The sequence below is a fragment of the Danio rerio genome, chromosome 5 (genome assembly GCF_052040795.2).
Source record: "Danio rerio strain M-AB ecotype USA chromosome 5, GRCz13ab, whole genome shotgun sequence".
Lineage (NCBI taxonomy): Eukaryota > Metazoa > Chordata > Actinopteri > Cypriniformes > Danionidae > Danio > Danio rerio.
This window is the reverse complement of record NC_141025.1, coordinates 1997501-2025000: the sequence shown is the minus strand read 5'-3', so window position 1 is coordinate 2025000 and position 27500 is coordinate 1997501. Positions and strand designations below refer to the sequence as shown.

Below are 27500 nucleotides of genomic sequence, written 5' to 3'. Positions count from 1 at the left end.
AAAGAATTAAGTTAAACTTTGTATAAATTAGAAAATGTGTGATCAACAAAAGTTAAAGTTAAAAGTCATGACTTCGTCATATTATTTTTACAGCCAACATAACTCCACAATTAAAGGATCAAAGCCTAAAAGTGTCAGAGAGTTAGAAAACATCATCTGTGTGTTATTTTCAGCTCAAACTGAAACACACACACACTCTAGAGATTAGTGTTGTCACGATACTGGAACTCGGTACTAATCGGTACTGAAAGTTTAAAAACATCCAACAGCCCTAGACTGAGGTTCCAGCCTTGTGACTGCTAAAGTGTAAGGGTGCTTTCACATCTGCTGTTCGCTTCATTTGGTCTGCATCAAGGGTAATAAATGATGCATTGTTGCATCTTCTGCCGTCTTTGGGTCGTTTTCAAACCACACTGCTGGCTTTAGCTCGAACCAGTTGAAATGAACCAAAATGCAGTCATGTGACAAAATCCACATCTCTCATTGGCCAGATGTTGTTGAACATATTTCCTAAACTGCTTATTGATTGGTCAGAATTCACGTGCGGGAAAATGCCAGTGAACTCCCGCAGGTAAACAAAACCTTTTACTCTGGAGGGCCGACTGCGCTGGCTGATTGTATCCCTGCTTTAGACAAACTAGACATTACGAGAATGAAGCGCGGCCGCGGCTGGAAAACAGTGTTTAATGCATCGCTCGTCACTGCAGGAGGAGCGTGAATTAATTTAGCTAAACTGTGACATGCTCATCTTGCGGAAATATTACCAATGATCCATCAGGTGATGTTTTCCCCTCCCTCTCTCTCTCTCTGTTGGTAAAGCGCTGTCAACAAATACTTTTCCTCCATATCCCATAATGCACAGCGCATCGGCCTACGGCAGCTGAATTAGTCCAAAAGGTGCAGTACTTCTTGCTGTTGGACCTGTTTTAGTACGGATCATATTCTCACCACAAACGAACCGCTCCAGGGTTGGTTTGAAAGCGTACCGAGACCACCTCTTCAAGCAGGTCTCGGTACGCTTATTTGGTCCGCTTTTGGTGCGCACTCGAGTACGATTGCTGCATTCTCACCTGCCCAAACCAACCGCACCAAAAGAGAAACGAACTCCAGTGTGATTCAATCAAACTAAATAAGGCAGGTGTGAAAGCACCCTAAAACTCTGAGGTAATATCACATCATGCAATTGGTAATTTTTTTCCAATTACGTCTTTTACGCCGGAAATAGACTCCCATCCATCAGACTTGCCTGATGTGGGTTTCCTAACAGTAAACTGACCGTTTTCTAATGCAAGCTAAAGAGACCAGCGCATCTTCACTTTGCTCTCTTATGTTGGTAAATCCTGCTCTGAGGACCGTCATGCAGATAATGCATGCACAGAATGTGCCAATAAAAAGCAGAAAGCACTGGTCACGCATTCATCATGTGTAACACTCATGAGCACTGGCTGTACAGGTGCCCAATAATGGCCTGTTTCCACTGAGAGGTAGAGTATGGTATGGTACAGGTCACCTTTATCAAGCTTGTGTTTCCACTACCAAGGGTACCCTTTTGATGGGCTTGGTGTATGACAGAAAGTTTTAGAGTATGTCATTTTCACTCGAGGAAACGTCAAAGTAAAGCTGTACGGGTTGTTCTCATATCATACGAGAAGCTCTTCTCACAGCACAGATGCTTTATACACACAAATACGTGTCTAAATGTTTATTTCTAACCTTTCTATGAACATGAGTTGATTATAACCGGAGATCACGTCTGGAATTATATAAAATAAATAAATAAATGAACATATATAAACAGTAGGGTTGGGCATCTAAGCTATAATGCCGATCCGATACGCATCTCGATACAAAGAATACGATCCGATATATTAGCGATACATTTGTGACATATTGCGATGCAACATAGGGCTGCACGATATATCGTTTCAGCATCGAAATCGCGATGTGCGCATCCGCGATAGTCACATAGCAGGAGGGTGCGATGCAAAAAAAAATAAAAAATTATATATATATTATGGGTGGAGCCGAACCGTAATAAGGTATTCGGAAAAGCAGGAATAGCGTGTTTTTACGAATACTTATTTCAAACAATACTTGATAAATTATTTGTATTTGGGAACAAGAAAAACATTCTATCAAAAAGCTGCGTTTCCTCATGAGACCGCACTGCATGCCCGCGTGAGTGAGTGAGTGAGTGAGTGAGTTAGTGAGCGAGACGTTCAGGAGTCGGTGGGCGGGGTGAGGCCGGGGTAAGGAGACTGAGCAGGCTGCTTCTCTATACAGCAACAGAGAAGGCTTGGCAGAGCGAAAAATACTTTTCTGCATTACTATTTTTGTTTATTTTATCATACTAAAAATAACATGTGACAGAAGTTCACTCAAAAGTGAAAGTTCTTTCTGTTATTTACTAACACTCCCGTCATTCCTACTACTTTCAAAACATAAATTTTGATATTTTACCATATGAAAATGCAATGCAGTTATGAAAATTGAGAAATTAAAGCAATACAGAGATCTGGTCCCCGCGTCAGGTCAGGGTGCACCTGTAACCTTAAAAACGCAGACGCGGCGGAGGCGCACTAAACTCACACGGGAAAGAACTGGGCATTCAATTCATGTTTTAGTGAAATAATTATTTAAATACAGCTCTTTTGATCTCTAAAGGGGAAAAAAGCAAAAGAAATTTGTCGTTAAATTAATTTTAGCAAAGACGCAACTGCCTGTCATTTTCACATTCGTTTTTCAGTTGGGGATTTGGTCTATTAGAGTAACCTAATAAAATTGTTTTGTTGAACACTGTAGTCTACACAATAATCGATATTATAATTTATTATAAACATTAGCTATTATTAAAACTAAACTATACAATTGATATAACAAAACCCTTTTTAATGTTTGCTTTCATTTTGACACCGCTAACAGTTGTAATAAGAAACATCACATTATGCAGAAGCATGCAGTCTCAAGTTAAAAACACCTTTTGAGTTTAAAGATGATCAGACTGCCAAGTCAAGTTTACAGTGTCATAAATGAAATGGGTAGCATGAGTAAAGGGGATTTGCCCAGCACACAACCTCATGCGCTGCAGGGATAATCTTTAAAAATATATAGGCTATGCAATACAAAACTTAAAACATTTATTTATTTTTTTAATGAAAAGAAAAGAAATCGGGAGAGTAAAATATAATTTAAACCACTGGTCTGGCGCTGATACTTTATTGTTCGTATCCAGAAGAAGGGGGAAAAAGCAGATGAAAACCTGGCTGGACGGCGATAACATATCAGTTCTTCAGCAAAGATCACGACATCATTGTGATGCGTTTATCATACAACGCAGTTCGTGCTTATAATCATTAATATTAACTAGTATTAATTCTCTCTCTAGACTTAGTTTTAGGGCTTGTTCTTGTCGGCGCAATATAGCCTCGGCTTATTGCACGTACGAATCCGATTGTGAAGAATGATTAAGCGCTTGCATTTTTATTGCATCCTTTTCGCAAGTTATTCATTTGTTTTGTTTTTTAAGTGGTGCGAACATTATTTACTGGCAAACATGTTCCTCGATCTCGTACATCAACAAACAATGTAGCCTACTTAAGTTAATTTACCTTTTATGTAAAAATTAAGGAATAACCGAATTTAATATTAATAAATAAAACATCCGTATAAACGTACATGTTTATTTTTGAACTTTCGTTAATAAAACAACACAAAACTGTTTATAAATATTGTAGTTAAATATTACATTACTTTAACTGCTTGAAACTGTATAATAATAACAATTAAACGTTACATTTTTAAGAACTTAACAAAAAGTCTAAATGGCACTTTACTAATCAGTGTAATAATAATATAAATATTAATAATTATAAGTAAAAAGAAAATATTAACCTAGTAACAATATAAGTCAGATGTTTAAAAAAAACAGCGTAGTTTCTCTCCACCTTTTGTAGTCATATTTTAAATTATTTGCCAGAAAAACTAACATGTTGACTTTGTCCGGTTTAAGTGAAGAATGGGGTTATAATGTTTCCAGCAATACACTGTCAGACGGTGTGCTTGTAGCGAAAAATGCACAGACAGGTTACTTTTTCACAACCATGCGAGAGAGGGCTTCTCCTTCTGTTCCGCCGCCCGCATTCTCGCAACGCAGGTTTCTCTACTCTGCGGAGCGGCGCGTTCTTAAGTAGTTACCAAATAGCCTATGCTCAATTTCTCGTCAATGTCTTCCATTTATCACTTTCTCTTTTGTATCTGGCCATTTTTGCAAATGCCTCTGCCATGCCTGGCTGAGCTGGGCTTCTGCGTTTAGAAGACAGAGTTGATTAAGCCTACATGGCTTTTTTTCCCTCGCCGTCAATTGCCACTAGCTTGCATGGTTCGGGACCCGTGGATCTGCGTATCGATGGATTTGCTCCTCAGTGTTTGGACTCTCAGCACTCAGCAGTGAATAAATATTAAAACCCACTTTACTTAAAACCCCCATACAAAAAGCTTAATCCAAATTGATTCGTTCACCTTTCTAGTTCGGCACGAATCCAAAATGTTCCCAGATGTAAGAGTTCGTTTTCTAAGATTCATGGTTGAACTTGATGAATCGCGCCTAATGTTATATTCTAACAGATATGTAATACTTGGCAACATAACAGTAATTTGTGTTTTAAAGTGCGTAACGTCACGTGCTACGGCCGGTGGCAATATATATATATTATTATATATATATATATATTTATGACGCGGTTGTCATGGTGACCGTCACAGCCCTAGTTTTAAGTAATATATATATATATATATATATATATATATATATATATATATATATATATATATATATATATATATATATATATATATATAATATCGCAATATATATCGCAGGGGGAAAAAATATCGCAATGTCAATTTTTTCCAATATCGTGCAGCCCTAATGCAACACGATACGATTCACACCCATATAGTGATACGATGCGATAATTCAGCACTAACTTATTAGATCAAGTTTATGAGATGATGTGAAAGAGGATGCTGTGCCATTGAATGAGTTTGATTATTTATAAACCAAGCAAAACCAAGACTTTTTTTACAAACTGGCTTTTCTCTCAGAGCCAGAGTGTCAGTTTACAGTAGAGGGCCATTTTAGAACCTATAGCACATATTATTTAAGAATATACAATATAAACAGAATGTATAAGTGCAATATATATTAAAAATACATATATTTGCACTCTTTCAACATAAATAAATTTAGCATTGCACAACAAGATTTAACTTTTCAACTATGAAAACAAGTTCTACAAAGATATATTTTGCCACTGAATAATCAAAACTTAAGATTGTGAACTAGCAGTGTTATGCTGCTTTGAAACATCACTGTCACTGTAAACAACAGGCTAATAAAAATATAACAAACCAGCAATCTTCTTGCTGTGAGGTGGTCAAACTACCCACTGTGCCACCCATTATTTTTATCATTATTATTATTAATATTAATATTATAATTAAATAAAAATTAACAGGAGGAGGTGTTTAAAACCTTCGTTCTCCGTGACACTAGGCTGAATATCTTTGCAGATGAACAATGCAATAGCATTCGTTATTGGCGTAGAGCGAGCAGAACTGTTGCGCATGGAAAAAAAAACTTGCAATGCTTTTCTCACCACTTTTGGAGCTGGTTGAAGCAGTGCGAAAGCTGGGGATGCAGGAACACTGGAAGATGCTTTCACAACAACACCGTGGCGCCGCTTCAAGTGAGATATCAGATTAGTCGTACTGCCCGCGTATTTTATAGATGCGCGGCACATTTTGCAAATTGCATCTGTCCTGTCATGTCGTCCATCCTTAAATCCATAATGTTGCCATACTTTAGATTTAAAACTCAGTGAGGAATAAAATGTTTGTTTTGCTTCTCGCGCTTTCTGAGGCCGCACCACTAGCTTCATCTGCACACCTGATACACTGAGTTGTAGTGTAAGTGTACACATCCGCAAATCCGTTGCTAAGGCTTACTTTACATAGGTTTACGTAAATTATGCGCCAAAAACAGGTTGACAACACTTGTTAATAAATAAAAAATACATTCTATATTAAAAATATAAGCTGTATCTTGGAAAAACCGATGCATCTCGCAAAAAACGATGCATCTCGATTTGCTTCCAAAATTTCATTCGTCCTCTGCTGCTCAACCGATGCACTCGCATCGTGCACGCGCATGACCGCGTATCGATACATATCGATGAATCTTCCCATCCCTAATAAACAGACATAGACCTTTACAGTCTCCAATATTATACCAACTACAGAAAAACTACACACAGCAGACATTTAGGCCTTATTTGGGTTCAAAAACAACATGAAATATAGCCCACAGTCAAAGCAAACCTCTCATCTGTGTCTGTAATCTTCAGCAGCACATACAGCCTCTGTTAGAGTAATTCTGTCATTCAGAGTTCATAATAGTCCAGAAGTTGATGATAATAGTTAAACATGGCAGTGTGTTCATGTTTTAGGTTGCTGAAGCATCATTTGCTGCTGTTTCTTCCGGCTTCTCCTTTGTTTTTTCGTGCTTCACTCTCGAGTTTGTCTCTTTCTGAAAGCATCGGATGTCAGAAGCGTTTCAGTGATCATGCGCACGTTATCATAATCAGCTCAAGAAGTTTGTTATTTCATATATAGACGTGTGGTGAGCTCTCTGGAGACAGTAAAACCGCACACATTTTCAGATGACCTCGTAAAACAACAACTTTACATGGCAGACTTTGTTCTTCTTGGCTTCGTGGCTGTTCATCAAGACGACGTCAAGGTTTGTTTAAGCTCGGATCATTCATGGCTCAATATTATATGTATATATTGTTATGGTGTAATGTCTCAGCAGTGCATTTAAAAATAGCGCTTCCTTTGTTTTCATTCTTCTGCTTCTGCGAGTGACGTATCTCTGTAAACCAAGGGTGTCAGTCCTGGAGGGCCGGTGTCCTGAAGCGTTTAGCTCCAACCCTAATCAAACACACTTGAACAAGCTAATCAAGCACTTACATTCACACGGGGCGTCAGCGTCAACGCTTCCCATTCACTTTGAATGGGTGACGTCAGGCGTTGCTAAACTGCAGAAGTTTGGACTAGCTCAACTTTTCAAGCGCCGACGGAAGCGTCAGCCAATCAGATCGCTGTATGCAAATACACCAGCTAGACAGTGGCATATTACTGACTGAATTTCATTGGCTGACGTTGCTATGACGATCGATTCAGCCCCAACTTCAGACACGCCTTCAGTCAAGCCTTCAGACCCTGAAGCCCAGTGTAAATAGGGCGTTACTAGGTATACTAGAAACTTCCAGGCAGGTGTGTTGAAGCAAGTTGGAGCTAAAGTCAGCAGGACAACCCGGCTGTAAACCAATAGAATTCAGCTGCTCGTCTAGCTCTGCCTTTTGGTACCCTTTTAAAAAGGTGCCAAAAAAGTGGTATGGTACAGATAGCTTTTAGGTACCCTTTGACAGTAGAAACGGCCATAAAAGCGTACCGAACCGAACTGTACAGTACCACTCAGTCCAAACAGGCCATGAGAATGAGGAAATCACAGATATGCTGTTCTGAAATAACTTCGGGACTTGGGAGTGCTATATTGTTAGCCCACCCGCTCCTGTGAAATTACACCAGAGTTACTGACCGCTACCGCATTTTATTCAGAAATTTATTCCCACACAGCAAGAAATCTGGTCAGTAGCCGCAGGAAAGCAGACCTCTACTCCAGTGTCCCTGTATCTGTGGTTACACTCAGCAAACAGCAGTGAGTTTGATTGACCGTGAAGGTCATCAGTTCACCACAGTCATTTCTGTTGAGCATGTGAACCCAATGGCAAATTAAGAATGCGCTCAACAGCACTCAAATGTTAGCGGGAAATGGACGTTTTGAAACTTTCAGTACTGATTGGTATCGAATTTCAGTATCATGACAACATTACTAGAGACACCAGAGACACATTTTACATCTTGTAAAAAAGGGGCATTATGGGTACCCTTAAATCTTGATGGCAATTTTTTTTTCAAAAATGATATCATACTGTATTTTTTATGCATGCAAGAGGAACATGGTGTTTCTTTGTGAAATGCATCAATATAATCGACAATATACTTACCTAATATTCGACAAACGTCGTCACAGTTTTGATTGATTTCATGCAGCCAGCGCTTAACGTTTACAAAAGACTCGGCGCTGGTGACGTCGTAAACCACTATTACACCGTGCGTGCCTCTATAGTACCTGAAAAAGACCATACAAACAACACAATCACATCAAGAGAGGGAAGTTATCTTAATACAACATAAACATTAAACTCAGTTTAGCCTGAAGCACAATGTTGAACACAAGAACAACAAAAGCTGCTTTAAAAACTAAACATTTTAAAACACATAAAGCACCAAAAAGTGCAACAAACAAAATAAAATAGTACATGTTTAAATGTAATAAACATAAATATAAATTAATAACATTCAAAAAAATGTAAAAGAAATAAATAAAAATAAAAATTACAAATTTAAAACATTCATTATTTATAATAAATGAAAAAATTAAAGAATAAAATATAAAATAACACCGTTACAAAAAAACAAAAACACATTTTTTTAAGAAAAATGTTTACAAAATTGAAAATGAACACGTGTAATTTTGAATAAATGAATTAAACATGTCAATACCTTTACAAAAACGCAAAAAAAGGAAATACATATTTTTAATAAATGCTTACAAGAAGTAAAAATAAACGTATTATTAATATTAAATAAAAATGCAAATAAATAAAAGTATTAATTATTAGCAAAGAAAATACATATTTAAAAATAATAAATATTATGATAAATAATGTAAACAAATATAAATAAACAAAATATGTATTATTTATAACAAATAAAATAAAAAAATGTAAATAAAATTAAAAATATACATTTTTAAGAAATATTTATAAAATAAAAATAAACCTGTATTAGTTGAAATATAAAAAAAATTAAATAAAATAAAAACATAAATTAAAACTAATAAAAAATTAGAAAATACTTTTTTTTTACAAAAATAAAAATAAACACGAATTATTCAAAATAAATAAAAATAAAAAGGTAAATAAATACAAATAAAATACAAATTAATATTTTTGCAAAAAAGTAAAGATAAAATGTAAGAAATATTTACAAAATAAAAAATATTTATAATAAATAATGTAAACCAATAAACTATCACTCCAAAAATTAAAGAAAAAGCATATTTTAAAGAAACATTTACTAAATAAAAAATAAACGAGCATTAATCATAATAAATACAATTTAAAATGTAAATAATGTCAGTAAAATTATATTTGATTATTATAAATAATGTGAATAAACATATTAAATAAACAATCGTCAAATAAAATCGCTAATAAAAGAACAAAAACAAAAAAATTCAACAAAAAAAAACGATAATATAAAAAAAAAGATAAATTATGGCTTTTTTAAAAATAATGTAAATCTAAATCATTTAATTTAAATGCATATTTAATTTTTGAAATATTAAACTCTTAAGGGTCCGTGAAACATACATTCTAGCCATATGTATAAGTATATTTAAAAGTTTGAGAGCCAACTTTTACATTACTCACAATCCCAACGCAGAATAACTAGAGTTTCCCAGCAGGACTGGAACGCTCGGCATCCACAAAACTCTGCATATTCTGTGTTTATTAGGTTTTAGATAATCTGATAACACTGTCAGCTACCAATTAACGTTTAGCTCACCGTTTAACACATTTACACACTAATTTGATCCTGAAAACAATGCTGAAAATGTGAGAAGTGTGTCTGGACCTGCAACCTGACTAATGAATCTCGTATAAATCCATTCAGTGCATAACAAATCATTTGTTTATTTATTTAATAGTTTAGCTTAAGAGCGGTTTTGTAAATTTTCTCTCTGTCTTCTGAAGAAAAGGGTGACCTGTGGCTCTTTCACTTCCTGTGACTAACATCGCTGACAGGAAGTGGTTGTCTGAGGTAACATTTCTCAAGAGACTCACATCTCAAAATCATTTCTTTCGCTATTTGTCTGAGCCGCAGAAAAACAATTAAAAACGCAAATCATTCGTTCATGCGTTGAACAGTCAGTGTTGTGTTTATACAGTGTGGTTTACAGATAGTTAGCGATGCACAATATTATAATGACTAAATTGGCCGATTTGATATTGATTTTTTATATTTTTTATTAGAAAACAGTAAAAACTCCCAGCAGGGAAGAAACTTGACGCAGAGAAACATCAAAAACGTTTCAGAGTAGCACTTCATTGGTCAGAAATTGGACGAGAAACTGAAGTATGAGGTGACAGCAAAAAAAATCGTTGATCCATTTAGGCAGAAGAGACAAACTGCAAACTGTTTATATCTTATAGATGCTAACTTTGTCACTAGGGGTGTCAATTTTAATTGTTTCTTCTGTGCACCGTGATACAGACGGGGACAATTCGATATCAGTTCAGTACCAGTTATAACATACAGACATCATTTATCTCCTATGTGCAATGTCGCAGTAGAATACTATGGTGAAGGAGGCGAGGGCGAGTAAATAAAACACTCCTACTACTTAAAAGGTCGATAATTATGCACAGTTCAACTGCTCGTGAGTCTGCTGGAAAGTCTTTCATTGACACTGAAGGCGACACAGCACACAAGCCAATACTTCACTACTAAGGAGAAATGCTGTAAAACTCCATCTCTGCCTCTCTCTCCCTCCTCTCTCCCTTTGGACATTTGTTTGTTTGTTTGCTTTATTTATAGAGCACATTTAAAAACAACAGATGTTGACCAAAGTGCTTTACAAAACAACCAGCATACAAAATCTATACCTATATATAAAAATTGTGCAAAATATATAAAATTAATTAATTACAATCAAAGGCAAGAGACAGAAGGTGATTTTTTAGATGAGACTTAAAAGCACCAAGTGAAGAACATGACCGGATCTGTAAAGGCAGACCATTCCACAGTCGGGGGCTGCAGCAGAAAAAGCCCTGTCACCTCTTGATTTCTGAATGTATATGTCACCGACTTGGTCCCAGTCATTCCCCTCGCTGGCCAGCAGAGGTCACCATCACCGTACTACTGACATTACGTCATCCCCAGACACCGATGTTTTTGTCATATATATGTATATATATATATAATTAGGAACATTTTTATTTTTTTTTTACCTATGGTATTTGAATGTGTATTTGTGTGTATGTATTAAGGGTGTCACGATTTTGATTTTAAATCAAAATGGATCGAAATTTATGCTCAATTTCGATTATCGAACCAAAAAATGGAATCCTCGATGCTGCAACGCCCCATGTCACATCAGCTTGACTTGTTGACTTGACAAGTGGGAAAAAAACAGGCTTGTTGAAGTGCTTGTTAAACTGCAGTAGCAGGAGACCCGTCGACAGAGCTTAAACCCTCTCCTCTTTCAATGAAGTTGCCGGTGTGTAAGCATTTTGGATTTCCAGTGAGTTATGTTGACAACGTTCGTGTTGTCGATAAAAAAAAAAAAAACACAGTTTGCAAGCTCTGCTATGTATTAGGCCGATAGACAACACCGGCATCACGATCCTCCGCCCCGCACCGGTTGCAAATCCGCTCGTGAAAAATACACACTCAGGCCCTGTTTACACTAATAGGTCTTAGTTTTTAAATGGCATTTTATGACGATAACGATCCACATCCACTCTGGCGTTTTGCATTTCTGAGCAGCCCACGTTCCTCACTACTGCTGAAAACTCACATCACGTGACCACACACACACACACACACACAGACACAGACACACAGGCAGGCACACACACATTGTCGTGCGCTCGAGACAGCGGGTCCAGGCAGTCAGCGGGTCAGTAGACTGCTTCAATCTCTCACTTTCACACTTGTACTTAGTAATTTTAGCGAACACCTCAAATACTGTTGACTGGTTTCTGTTGGTTGTGCACTTTTTTTACCGACGCCATTATAAGGACACAGATCACTGCCTATTCACAAGTCCAGCAAAAAAAGTAATTGACAGGTGGCAATTATGTGTGTCTTTATTCAGTTACTGCATGATTTGTTTATGATTTTGTTACATTTTTCTTTTTTAAATCGAAAATCGAATCGAATCATGACTTCGAAAATGTCATCGAATCGAGGATTTGGAGGATCGTGACACCCTTAGTATGTATGTGTATATACATATATATAAGAAGGGCTGCATTGTTGTCTGTATGCCTAGTTGATGGGGAGAAAAGGAAAAAAATCTATAAACATTGAAAAAAAAAATTGGAAAACTACTAGCCACTGTGGCTGGTTATCAACCTAGTTAATGTCAAGCCCTGATCGTAACCGAACCGAACCGCGAGACCAGTCCGAGTTCGCACCCCTATTTGTCAGTTTTAGAGCAAACTAGCTGATAGATACCCTTCAGACTAACTTGCACTAACATCTAAAAAACATTATTGAACCTTTAATATGAACTAGACAAAGAAGAAAGCACCATATAAACTCTTATTATGACAGTGTGTTTCACTCCTATATGCCTTAAAATAACCATACACAACAATATTAAGGATTTTCCTCCAATATTTCACTCGTGTGCCAGAACGTAAACTATTAGAGATGGTGAACTCTTTCCCATAATGCCTCACACAGACATCTACAGTGTTTGTGAGCTGAAATTCACTTAATCTAATGGAGGAGCGCATCTCTCCTGAACATACCAGCCTTTGTCAAGCTCAGATTCACTCCTGCTGGAATTCAGCACTGCGTATCTCCAAAATATACTGAAAACACGCATTACTGCTACCACAGGCTGATAATATACATTCATGTCATTCAGGTCTTATTTTGATGACTGATGTTGATTCTTAGAGTGCTTTCACATCTGTAGTTCGCTTCATATGGTCCGCATCAAGGGTAATAAAAGATACATTGTTGCATCTTCGGCCGTCTTTGGGTAGTTTTCACACCACACTGCTGGCTTTGGTCCGAACCAGTTGAAATGAACCAAAATGCCGTCATCTGACAAAATCCACATCTCTCATTGGCCAGATGTTGTTGAACATATTTCCTAAACTGCTTATTAATTGGTCAGAATTCACGTGCAGGAAAATGCCAGTGAACTCCCGCAGGTAAACAAAACCTTTTACTCTGGAGGGGCGACTGCGCTGGCTGATTGTATCCCTGCTTTAGACAAACTATACATTACGAGAATGAAGCGCGGCCGCGGCTGGAAAACAGTGTTTAATGCATCACTCGTCACTTCATGAGGAGACGTGAATTAATTTAGCTAAACTGTAACATGCTCATCTTGCGGAAATATTACCAACAATCCATCAGGTAATGTTTTCCCCTCCCTCTCTCTCTCTGTTGGTAAAGCGCTGTCAACAAATATTTTTCCTCCATATCCCATAATGCACAGCGCATCGGCCTACGACAGCTGGATTAGTCCAAAACGTGCAGTACTTTTTGCGGTTGGACCCGTTTTAGTACGAATCATATTCTCACCACAATTGAACCGCTCCAGGGTTCGTTTGAAATCGTACCAAGAACCACCTCTTCAAGCAGGTCTCAGTGCGCTTATTTGGTCCGCTTTTGGTGCGCACTCGAGTACGATTGCTGCATTCACACCTGCCCAAACCAACCGCACCAAAAGGAAAAACGAACTCCAGTGCGATTCAATCCAACTAAATAAGGCAGGTGTGAAAGCACCCATAAATCCCTAGATTAGTCGTCTGTTCTTTTGTTCGATCAACTTGTGCTATTTTTATTTCATGTGTGAACAAACTTCATTTGCATTTTCACATTCTGACTCCAATGCCTGATTATTAAATCGTTAAAATGACAATAATTAAATTAAATGTTTATAATAATAAAATTTTATGTGTTTTTTGGAAGTGTGTACTTACTTACACTGCCATTGTTGCATTACAGTGGTCCCCCGCTATAACGCAGTTCACCTTTCGCGGCCTCGCAGTTTCGCTGATTTTTTTTTTAGTGCAATTTGACATGCTTTTTTAATTTTTATATATATTTTTTAAATAATTTTAAGGGGTTTTCATCTTTATTGACAGGACACTGGAGATTTACAGACAGGAAAGTATGTGGAGCAGAGAGAGGGGAAGGATCAACAAAGGACCTTGAGCCGGGAATTGAACTCGGGTCAATTTTTTTACATCACATTGTGATCTGCCTCCTGATTGGCTGTAGACCATCAATCAATCTCCTCCATGTCTCCTGTACAGTACAGAATGCGTTGAGCTTGCTAGGGTTGTAACTGTCTGCAGCAAGACCATCGTAAAGGGGGTACAGTCCGCGCTACACACTGCCATGCATTTTAGCATTGTAAACAAAGGTTTTAAACACGGGTGCCACAAGTCAGCAGCTGTCTGCAGTGCCCAGCTACAACTCAGGACACTGTTCTTATTTCTGCAGTGCCAACAAAGTGATGTCTGAATAATTTCATTTTAAATAACATGTGAATGAGCGCGTCCGGTGTGCGTTACTTCCAACTGTCATGTATGCGGCGCAACCGCTGTGCAAGGCAAGGCAAGTTTATTTATATAGCACATTTTATACACAGTGGCGAGTCAAAGTGCTTTACATAAACAGGAATAAAAGAGACACGTATAAATAAAATAGAAAAAATAATATAAAAACAGATGAAAACAGCGTAAAGACAGTTTATCCATATTCCAAAACACCCGTGTATCATATTTTCTCATTTTACTCCGGGACTTGCCCATTCTCCTGTGAAATGTATTTTCAATGGAGTTTCTGTGCTTGCCTGCTGCTCCTGATGGAGCTTGTTTAAACTGTGCTTCATCTCGATTCACACCTGAACAACTAAAGGAATGCTTAAGTCTATTTAATGGATTATACTTTAATTACAACATCATCGTAAAAGGACATTGTTATACCTGTCACGATATCTACTTTTGTTGTATGATATATTGCACCAACATATACTGTGATAAACAATATTATCGTCCCTTTAAGACCATTTTATGTCACCTACTATATAATGCCAGAATGACAATACAATATCAACACAATTCAAGAACACATCTTTTTTTATTCTAAAGAATATTTCATTTGATTATAGTCATTTTAACAGTTAAATAATAAGGCACTGGAGTCAGAATGTGGGAAACACATATCCTAAATAAATTAATAATAATAAATGTTAACAAAAAAGTACAAGGTAAAGAGTAACAGAGGCTGTGATATCTACTAGCAGATCTATTTTCAGCTGTCAGACACCCACATGAAAATATACTACAGTCATTTATAGAAAATACCGTAGTGTTTTTAACCACGCTGACACTGACAATAGAGATAGAGACACTCCAATAGAGATAGAGATGTTGCACAATCAGCTAAATAGTTGATAGAACTGGTTTGTTTGTATGGGCGATATATATTGCATCAATAAAAAAAATGATTGAGCTCATGTCCATGTGTTGTGCGATAAGTCCATATATTGATTATTGTGACAGGCCTAAACCTTATTAATTAAAAACAGCCACTTCAACCTTTCACCGGAAGTTTATCAATGGCTGAAAAACACTAGCTGTGCGTATAGCAGCCCACTGTCAGGTGTTTGTTACCAAATAAATAGGTTTTTTTTTTTTTTTTAATTTGTCTGAAGCCATTTCTTGTCTAAGCATAACACATACTTTACTGAAACCCTAAAACCGTGAGTAGTATAAACCGTTGCACCCACACCACATACTGCCATCATGCACCTCTCAATATACTGAAACCGAATGTGTTCAGTGTATAAAGGAAGGCGGCTTCAACCTGCGGTTTCCACTGCTTGAAAGAGGAAATAAGACACTTTTAAAACCTGCTGTGTCTTTATTTGTGTCAGTGAGATCACATCGGGCATTACAATCAACACTCTGATTCTTTCAACAGTATAAATACCACGTTTTACCACTGCAACATGCCTTATTTTAATGCACATCTCCTCAGAGGTATTCTAAGAATCACACACACATTTAAAGGGTCACGAAACACCAGAACACATGTGTTGAGCTGTTGACAGTGGTATATGTGTCCCACACTGCTAAAAACACTATTAGGACACCTATATTTCACTAAAAAGTGTAAATTGGTTGTTTTTGCGTTATTTCAAGCAAATTCGTACTTCCTGTTTGAAACGAATTTTTGAAGCTGCGTCAGGGTCATGAGATAATGGCGTGTATTCCAGCGTGCAGACTGGGCGTCTGTGCCAGAGTGAGTCTTATTACGTCTTACAGTGTGATGCATTAATGCATGAGTAAGGCTTGGTTCAAACCAATCAGCGCGCTCTATTGTGCAACTTCATTAATATTCATTACTGTCACAGTGTTTAGATGGCAGAGACGGCGCGTTTTGGCAAAACAAGCGTGAAGTGTTGCTTTTATAGTTTGCTGCAGTGAAGTTTTGTTTTCATTTTCTCTCTGTGAGAGCTCAGCTGGAGTCACGTGTGGATTAACAGTGTACGCGACGCTCCACAACAATAACTTACGTGTCTAAGGAGGATTATTGTTTACCTGAGAGCTGTTCTCATCTGCAAACGCTGAGATCCGGATTCGCTTGCAGTCTCCTCTTAATAAAGACGCGGCTCTAGTTGCTGGTGATTGTTCTGTCTCTACAGATTTGGTAAGTGAGCGACCAGTGCTCTTTGTTTATTCATTTTTTTCGTATCGAACTAAGTTAACTATTGCACCGAGTGTAAACATGTTAGCACCACAACCAAACTTTAACCTCGTGTAGGATTTTCACCGCATTTAGTGATCGGAATAACACACGCGGCTTTCTGACGCTACCTGTCGTGTGCATCTAAGTTTCCGGGAAATGCGGAGGTTTTTTTTTCTCTCATTCGCCGTGCGGTATCAAACATTGCATGAAAAATACACGTTAAAAATACAGTTCCTCCAATCAAATATCTTGTTTGTCGCGAGGGACATGAATGAATTCCCTAAATGAAAGAGCCGAACTGCAGTTAAAGTCCAACATTTAATAATTTGGCAAATAATTCGACTACAGATGTCCATGTAAACACAGTCACTTTCTCCCCTGTGTGTGTGTGTGTGTGTGTGTGTTTTTCTCTGAAACTCAGCGTGCCCAAATAGACACTCCCACACCATGCCTCTTTTGCTCCTCTGACACTCCCCCCTAAACAAAGCTGGACACGCCCACTTTTCTGACTTTTTCCAAAGTAGAGGTGTGAAAACACCCTGCTGAAACGAGGGGGTTTCATGGCCCTTTAAGAGCTTAAAGTACGTCTTCATTTATAATCCTTATTCATCAAAACAACTGGCTTAAACAGCAACAAAGCATGCAGATCTAACAAAGACTGCACGCCATATTGGAGAACTCTCACAGAGTCTTTTAGGAATATGTACACAACCTGACCAAAGTCTTGTCCTTTATCCCAGTTGTAATGCTGTGTTCACACCAGACGTGGCACGTGTGGATAAATCGCACTATTCTTGCGTAAATAGACGTGTGAATAGCTAAATGGCTAACATGGAGTTTATTAAGAGAATAGCTGTGTCTATGTGCTTTAGAAAGGTTCAAAAACAGCATTGATTCATTTGGAGCCGTGTCTGAGTCTACAAGATTCTTTCAGCGCTGTGCACCAGCTCTGTGAGTTCATCAACTCATCCAGAAACTGTACCTGGGTGATGGAGGCTTTCAGCGGTGCTTCAGACTGAGCTGACCCCAGTTTGATGAACTGTTGTCCGTTCTCAGCAGGAGGATTTCCCCTCAGGACAGCAACAACTCATTAGGCACTAAGTCATAATCACGCCCCTACAAGACAAAGCTTATGACTGGTTAACACAGTGTGAGTGTTCGCAGAAGTTCAGATTTTCCAACTCGAGCGATTCACGTGAAACACTCATCAAGCGTGCAAAACGCTCAACTCACGCCGCTTCATTTGCGCATATTGCACAACAGGAAGTCTATTTGTGTCTTTGCATTGCCTTAATATGTACATCACTCACGCTTGACGCTTCTTCTGCGTCTGGTGTGAACACAGCAAAAGAGCAGCACATAATAACTCGACTTCTAGTTGATCATTTGGTGTAAAAAGGTGGATTTTCCCCATGAATCATCTGTTGATCTGCATCAATCAACACCAATACTGCAGAATACCTACTGGAACCAAGATTCTCACAGAAATCAGTCAAGTTTGGTGAAGGAGAAATCATGGTTTGGGGTTCATTCAGTATGGGGGCGTGCGAGAGATCTGCAGAGTGGATGATCAACATCAACAGCCTGAGGTATCAAGACATTTGTGCTGCCCATTACATTACAAACCACAGGAGAGGGACAATTCTCCAGCAGGATAGCGCTCCTGCTCATACTTCAGCCTCCACATCAAAGCTCCTGAAAGCAAAGCTGCTCCAGGATTGGCCAGCCCAGTCACCAGACATGAACATTATTGAGCACGTCTGGGGTAAGATGGAGGAGGTGTTGAAGATGAACACAGAGTCTTGATGCAGTCCTCCAAGCTCATGATGGAGTCAGACACGATATTCATTCTGTCTCCACTGCAGCAGGACTTTATATTCTATACTGGACATTATTTCTGTTCAGTGATGAGACTTTAGTCTGAGCAGAGTCAGAGCTTACTGTCCTAATAAAATCATTCAACATCAAGGCATGATCATATTTTATTGTGCTCAAATCAGCCTCATCTAGAGGCCTTTACCTTTCATTTAAGCTACTTCTGACACCAAACGATCAACTTGAAGTCCAGTTATTATGTGGTGTTACTAAAACTTGGATAGGCGACAAGACTTTTATCAGGCAGTGTAGAAAGTTTTATTAACTTTGTCATGATATCTAGTGTACAGTGTTGTAAAAAAAAAAATAAATGAGCGGATAAATGAGCGGAAAAGAAGAGAAGAGAACCCAGTCCAGGAGACTCGAAACAAGCAGAATTCCTTTATTGAGACGTGTTGGTTAATCTGCAGTCATACAGCGTCTTCAAGATGTCCAATGTGTCTGCAAGTTCTTTCACAAGTCTCTCTCAAGTCTCACACAAGTCTGAATTAGTCTGAATTAAGACAAAGATTTCATGGCTATATTGTGTTCTTAGGAGGAGGGGATATGGCTAAACAAAGTATGCAAATTAAGGGTTGTGGTCGGCAGGGTAAACTGCTTCTCAGGTCTAATCTCATCATGTTCTGGAGACAGAAACCGCCTGACCATTTGATCGAAAAGAGAAAACAATAGACACCCCATGCTGTGAAACTGACAATTTGCATTACTTTGGCTTAGCCTGTGATCAGACAGACAAAAGGTAATGTCCCTCCTAGCTGGAATGTTAATGAAATTATATAATTAAAAACCAGAGAATATAACTTTTTAGTTATACGTAGATTATTGTTAATTTGAAATTAGATGATATAAATTTATATTTCCACAACAGCATTAAAAATTGGTTTATTTTAGCTAGTTTTATTAAGTGCCCTTGAGCTCTGCAAAGTCGCTATATGAATAAAATGTATTATTAGTATTAATTAAATCACAAGTTTTGAGAGTTTATGATCAAACATTGCCATTTATCAAGTTTTATTGTAACTAATCTGCGCATTTAACTGAAGGTGTCACTCACGTGGAGGTGATTGTCCTGAATCTCTCCTGGCCTGCTGTATCCCAAATCTGCAACTTGACTTTCTCCCCGTTTATTTCCACTGTGCGGATCTTGAAGTCCACACCGATGGTGGTGATGTAGCTACCTGGAAAAACAAAACATGACAATTAAAAATGTGCAATTACAGTCAAAACAACAAACAACCCAACACAAATTTATACTAAATTTATCTATACTAAATGGCTTTTTTCTAGCTGGCACATCTTAGGTAACATTTATTATTATTTATACAAAAGTTTTGTCTGGATCTCGAATCTGATTGGCTGATATTTGTGATATATTTAAGTAATATCATCATCAGTACAGCCTCTTTACCCTTTGTGTATTACTCCGCCCACATACAGTCGGCAACAAGCAGAGACACTACAGTCTGACAAATATTACTGCTGTTAGACAACAAAATATACTTTTAATAATAATAACAGGCATACAAGGCAAACAAAGCAGAACATTAAAACGGTCAGAAAATTAAATAGAATAAAAATACCGCAATAAAATATGAATGATTCAATACAATTGGATGAAGGTGAGTCTTAAAAAGTTTCCTAAAACAATCCAGAGAAACAGCATTCCTGATGCTGGTGGGAAGAGCTGTGAACCTACACTAGTCTCACGGTTCGGTTACGATTATCATGCCATCGATTCGGTTCAATTCGATATCTCGGTGCATCACGGTGCATTGACGATGCTTTCCATGCACAGTTTTTTATTTTCTTCACAGCAGCAGTTCTTGTATTAAAATGTATGAATATATTTATATTTATATATTATTTGTAATACAATTTTGTCGTTTAATACAAACAGTCAGATATATAAACTGTAACTTTAAACAAAACGAGCATTAAGCAAATAATATAAACAAATATAAACATCCAGCTCAATTTCTGATCCTTGTCTAGTTCTCTTACACCCCTTTGATTGGTCACACCCTCAACAAAAACGGTTGCGATTGGCTCTTGCGCGCTGCACTCTTCAGATAAGTGACACTGATAAGCGATCTCGCAGCTGATGCATGATAGACACGGTGGAGAAAACTCTGCAGACACGCGCTCGTTTCTGTATCCAAACGTAATGCTTTTAAACAGCCGAGAGGAGAAGAAAAGCCCCCCCAGCAGGTCAAATGGGCCACTGGGTTTGTGTGTGTGTGTGTGTGTGTGTGTGTAAGAAAGAGAGAGAGAGAGACAGAGACAGAGCGAAAGCGAGAGAGAGAGAGAAAGAGAGAAATGGAGTAGGCTACTTTCATTCTCTCGATCTCAGTGAAATAGGGGCTATTGTTGTATATGTCAGTGAAAGACTGATCCAGCAAACACACACAGTGAAATTGTACACAGTTTATGAGTTTTAAGTAGTTAAAGCGCTGTAAATACTCGCGATCGCCTCCCTTCGCGACAGAGCGCATATGAGGTAAATGACGTCAATAATAACCGGTTATGATTATTACTGAACCGATACCGAATTGTCCGCGTCTGCATCGCGATGCACCGAAGAAACGATTATTTTTGACACCCCTACAGTGGGTTAGGCGCACTGTAATGAGGCGCACTGCTGCTGATACAGCAAGATTGCAGATGAGGAACAAAGACTGCGGGTGGGAGTGGCCAGAGTAACCAGGTCAGAAATGTAGTCAGGTGCTAGCCCATACACTGCTTTGTGTCTTAAAATCAATATGTGATTTAATAGGAAGCCAGTGAAGTTGCTGAAGTACTGTATTTTTGAGGCTTTTTTAGTCGAGAATGTAGTTGTTTAGATTGCAATTATGCAGTTTATTTGCAAGAATAGTGCCTATTTTTAAATATTTACAACGTCTGAGAGAGCTCGTCGGCGTCAGTTGACGTTTTTATCCACAAGATGGCGACAGAACCGCATAATAAGCCCTTACGCTTAGAAGATACAACAGTCTGATTTCTAACTACAGCAGATCAAATCAATATTAAACTGGTAAGCACACCTGCCAACACTTCCATTTTTCATGGGAGTATCCTGTATTTCAAACCAATCTCCCGCAAACATCCCGTTTTTATTTCCTTCTAAAAAAAAAAAACTCCCGTTATTTCACCCACCCCCCTCTTTGGTACAGTCTGTAAACTAAACACCCCCGGGTTGCCAACTTTGGTACAGTGCCCGATCGAAGCGGCCGCCCAAAACCCGCTGCATCCTTTTCTCAACCTCACCCACGAACACCCCCTCCCCCGGTCTCCCGGGTTTTCAGAGACATGTCGGCAGGTTAGATTATCTCTCTTTTGTATGGTGTAGTGCTGTATTTATACTGATTTGCTCGCATATCAGGAATGTGTGTTGTGTTGGCAGATTGAAATAAGCAAAGTCTGCATGTGTTTAGCGTTTTCCCTTATCGCAAACACAACAGCAGTCTTGTAGCGTTAGTGGATTCGTTGTTATTTTGGGGTTAATTATTGTGAAATCCCGATTGCAACAAAGAAATACTGTAGACTGTAACACTGTAAGAAGATAACTCTGTAGATGAATGGCATTTCATGTCATGTTCAGCCTTATAATCTTAAAATATGAGCAAAATCAGCAGTTTTGTCATCACTTCAAATTCAAACACGAGCTCTAAAGTGACATTGGTGAATTAGTAACAGCTTCTGCTGTTCTGACGTCAGCTGCAGATATGAATGAATGGCGGAAGAAAGTAGTTCCTTATAAAAGAAGGGTTTTTAGACTCTCCATGTTTGATTTTCTTATTTATATACAGGATAGTGATGATGAACTGTTGTATAAACGCAATATCACATGAGTAGCAGTGCGATATGGCTGTATATCAGCACTAGTGGGATGCTAAGGCACTTGGCCTACGGCCTCATGACAACGCACGCGTCCCACCAGTGCTGATAAACAGCCATATCGCACTGCTACTCGTGTGATATTGCTCATTAATTAGTTTAGAATATACATGTCTTCAAATTCTGATGTCAATTCCTGATTATTAAATTGACTATAATTAAATGAGGTATTCGTAAGAATGAAATATTACGTGTTCTTTGAAAGAGTGTTCTTGCATTGTGTTGCTATTAGTGTTAAAATGACAATAAAATTGGTGCTATATATCAAACCGCAAAATAATAGATATGGTGACAGGCCTAGTTGTGACTGTGTTTGTAGTCAGTTTTACTATCAGTAATGTGGCTCCTATACACTACTGACCCCTTGTACTGTTAATGTTTGTTAAACACACATGTGATGTGCTGCTCCTACCTGAAAAAGTGTTATCAGCAAACCTCAGCAGTAAACTACTTTTGCCAACACCTGCAGGAAAGACAGAAGAAACATCTTTAAACACAATAAATAAAAAAATCATAATCTCTGTGGTCATAACTATACTATTATAAGCATGCATTTCACATATAAGCATTCAAAGATTAAACGTTTTTCTGACATTGACAACTGGTCAGAATAATGAACGTTTTCATTAAAATTCATGGTTAATCTCCTTAAATTTGATTTATTAACACTTCCGAAGGTAAAACATTGGTACTTTGTAGTCTAAAACGTTATCTAATAGTGTCAGGAAAGATGTCCCCTTATATTTATTGCATGCAAAAATAAATTCATTAAATGACAATATTTATATTGAATTTAGAAGAAACGTCTTTAGTAGTTGTTCAAACACAAATTCATTGCCATTGAGTGGATCTTTCAATGCATGCATAAAAATGACAAAAAAGCGCCATGTTATCAGACATTTCTCCCTTCTACGCAACACAATACCAATGACTAAAATAATTACAATTTAAAAATAGTCTTAATGACATTTATTTATTTAATCCATAACATTATTTTATGAATTTAGAAAGAAATGCAGTTTAGATTAAAAAAAGCCAACACAATATCAATATTCAAAATAATTAAAATGAATGAACATCTCAATATTAAGAAAGATTCCTCATCATAAGAAACAGGTTTAACAAATAATGTCATGATAAATGAAAATCTTACAATATAATCTCAGTCAGATTTGATGGATCTAGTTTATTTATACACCTATGCAATCACAGCCAGTTCAACTAATAAACAGGTCACTGTAACATTAATATTTAAAAACCAAGAGCAATATCAAAACACAGCCAGACTGAATGGCTGCAATCTTAAATAAAGTCTGTTAATACACAAACACAAATACACTCTTACATCTCCACTGGTCACTTTATGCAACAATGGACTACCTCCCTATATATCAAGACACTTTATCACAATTTTTATGTTTACATGCCTTTTTGCACTATATACAGTTCTATATCTGCACAACTCTAGTTTGCACCCATTGCCATATGACCTTAATGTCTTTGTATTGTATTGTATTGATTACAAATTTTTATTCTTTCTTTTTTTATTCTGTAGATGACATTTTATGCATACATTTAGACTAAATTTTAGGTACATATTTAGATTTGATTACATTTTATGTATATATTTAGACTCAATTTTAGGTATATATTTAGATTACATTTTATGTATAATTGTATTTATTGTAAATCCTTTCTTAAAACTCTACTTTTTGTATTAACATTATATGTTAGGCACCTAGGGTCTGAGAGTAACGTCATTTCGATTCTCTATATGTCCTGTACATGTGGTTGAATTGACAATAAAGCTGACTTTGACTTAATGGGTGCATTACATCTGCTCCTCATCTAAAGCAGAAATAAACTATTATAATGTCATTTAAGATACGTTAATTAATCAAGATCTGTATTAAGTTCCCATTCACTGCAAATGACTACTCGAGTACGTGTAAGTGTCGCTGAACATTGAATCTTAGACCCCAGAAAGATGATTATAAATGTTTATCACAATTAATAACTAATAAGTAACTCCTAATTTTTTAAAATTACAGGCAACTTTAAAAGAGTGAGACTGAATGGCTGTAACTGAACTCGGGTGACATCAGCCTGCTAATATTCTGTTACTACAATGTCCTTTAAGATCTGTAACGTATACAGTTTAAGTTACAGTCACTGTAAATAATCACTCGAGTACATGTTAATGAGGCTGAAAACTGAATCTTAAATTACAGAAAGAAAATTATAAATGTTGAACTCAATTAATAACATGACAAAATAAAAGCTTCTTAATCCCAGACATTTTAAAACTACTAACCTTACTTCAAAACACAGGCTGAATGGCTGTAACTACACTCAGTTGACAAGCCCATAGCATCAGTCAGATAAATCAAAAATAAACTCCTCTAATGTCATTTATAAGTTAAATTAATCAAGCTGTGTATAAAGTTTACATCCAGCGCAAATAATCCCTCGAGTGCGTGTAATGTCGCGGTGTTTGAGTCGCGGCCTGGTTCCGTAGCTCATCCCCGGTGTTTCCTTACCGCTGTCCCCGATGATGAGCAGCTTGAACAGGTAATCATAATCCCGCGCCATGGCCCCGCTCCGCCCGAGTCCCGCACAGAGAGGCCTCCTGCTCCGCCTCTCCCGGCGGTATGAGCTCCAGCGCCGGTCCCGATCACCGGTTTATTTACAGCGCTTTGCTGGCTTTCGGAGTCTCACATCCGTTAGCTCTTCACTGACCTGCTGCCGCCCGCCGCTCATTCACACACACACACATACACACAAACCCCGCTCACTGGAGCTGCGCACGCGCAGCAGACACAGCAGCATTGCAGAACATTCAACAGCAGGGGGCGCTGTTTCATCTACTTTCTGTATAAGCGCGAATATATTTAATGTTGCATTTTTATTCACTTGCTTGTAATTTGTCAATTTATTTATATAGCACTATTATACACAACCAAAGGTTAAACAATGTGCTGAAAAATACAAATCACAAAGAACAAGTATAAAATTAAAGCTAAAACAAACAATTCTCACTGATAAAATGCCAAATTAAAAAGGTAAGTTTTCAGCGTAGATTTAAAAGCAGACAGAGATGATATAGATCTAATACAGAGGGGCAGAGCATTCCACAAGGTAGGACCAGCTACTGTGAAAGCCCGCTCACCCCTGCATTTCAGCCTCGACTTTGGGATGCATAACAATCTCTGGTCAGATGAGAGAAGAGACCGACCACCCTGCTGAAAAATCCAGCTTAAACCAGCCTAGGCTGGTTGGCTGGTTTTAGCTGGTTGACCAGCCTGGTTTTAGAGGGGTTTTGGCCATTTCCAGGCTGGTTTCCAGCCATTCCCAGCCTAGTCTTAGCTGGTCAGGCTGGAAAATGACCAGCCAAATCCAGCTAAAACCAGCTTGACCAGCCTGGTTTAAGCTGGGTATAGCTGGTTTTGGCTGGACTCCCAGCTTGACTAGGCTGATCAAGCTGGTTTTAGCTGGTCATCTCCCAGCCTGACCAGCTAAGACCAGGCTGGAAATGGCTGGAAACCAGCCTGGAAGTGGCCAAACCCCCTCTAAAACCAGCCTGGTCGACCAGCTAAAACCAGCTGGATTTAAGCTGGATAAGCTGGATTTTTCAGCAGGGCAGGCTGATGTTCTGACAGGTAGGAAGGAGCCAGGCCATTTCGAGATTTAAAACAAGGAGAGGAATTTTAAAAGTGACATGACAGTGCAGAGGCAACCAGTGCAGAGAGCCTTAGAGCCAAGGTTAAAAGCCTTGCAGCAGCATTTTAAACTAACTGTAGGCGGGATAGAGTTGTCTGACTAATCCCAAAATATAGCGCATTACAGTAGCCCAATCTAGAAGTAATAAAAGCATGAATTATTTTTTAAATTTTTTTTCTAGATAAAATAGGTCTGACTGTTTTTAAGTCGAAGCTGAGAAAAGCAGGATTTGACCACTGCGTTAATCTGTTTACCAAATCTTAAACCGTCATCAAAGATAACACCCAGATTTTTTACACAAGGCTTCACAGACAAACCCAATTCACCAAGATTTACTGGTGGTGTCCTACAATAATTTGACGAGCCGAACACAATTGTTTCAGTTTTACTCTCATTAAAATCTAGAAAGTTCATTCATTCATTCATTCATTCATTCATTTTCTTGTCGGCTTAGTCCCTTTATTAGAATGAACCGCCAACTTATCCCACAGCGGATGCCCTTCCAGCCGCAACCCATCTCTGGGAAACATCTAGAAAGTTCTTATATTTTGAATACTCTACTTGCAAGCCCGTAGCCGGGTGGATTGGGTTCGGGTTTTTCGAAAGACCCACCCCCACTCAGGTGCAGAATTTATCCCATACACTGTGGAGCTAAAATATGCCAAAGCAATCAGAATTTGAATCATGTTCATTTGAATTATTGACAATTGTAATTTAATAAATCTGAATTTTTATATGCCATTAAACATTTTTCTTTGATTAAGAATTTCTTGACTGGAATATTGAACATCTGAAATGTAAGACGACTGAGTTTTTCAAGGCTGAATTTTTATAGACGCATTTTCAAACTTTTTTGTGTCCAGAACTGACAGACTGCAGATAATAATAATAATAATAATAATAATTCGTTACATTTATATAGCGCTTTTCTGGGCACTCAAAGCGCTTTACACAATGGGGGGGAATCTCCTCATCCAGATATGATCAGTTCAGGAGGAAGAGAAACCGATACTGGTTATGGGCTAATAACAGATCTCTACACAGTTAAACATTAGATACATGTTCATAATAATAATTAATAACATTACACTTCATTTTATAAAGCACCTTTAAAAATACCACACACACTCACACACACACACACACACCGCATCTCTCTAAAATATCATCTGTGTGTGTCTTTGTGTTTGTCTGTCTGTGTATATGTGCATGTCTCTCTTTGTATGTATGTGTGTGTGTGTGTTTGCATGTCTCTCTTTGTATGTGTGTGTGTGTGTGTGTGTGTGTGTTTGCATGTCTCTCTTTGTATGTAT

At 37.9% G+C, this 27500-nt stretch overlaps 2 protein-coding genes across 6 annotated transcripts in view; both read right to left on the bottom strand.

Moving 5' to 3' along the window:
* Nucleotides 1-25240, bottom strand: part of rab35a (RAB35, member RAS oncogene family a) — a 33532-nt gene extending 8292 nt beyond the window's left edge. For 2 of the 4 annotated variants that reach the window (XR_015490620.1, XM_087252953.1), the window contains exons 1-4: nucleotides 25008-25240; nucleotides 22880-22930; nucleotides 19628-19751; nucleotides 8130-8254 (exon numbers count right to left, since the gene is read on the bottom strand). Coding sequence is in view for 2 of the 4 variants with exons in the window: in XM_087252953.1 (XP_087109079.1) it covers nucleotides 8130-8254; nucleotides 19628-19751; nucleotides 22880-22930; nucleotides 25008-25059 (352 nt within the window). In the remaining 2 variants the exon portion in view is untranslated. 4 annotated transcript variants of the gene reach the window in all.
* Nucleotides 1-27500, bottom strand: part of dnm1a (dynamin 1a) — a 582590-nt gene that overhangs the window by 207887 nt on the left and 347203 nt on the right. The gene's annotated exons all lie outside the window — the stretch shown is intronic.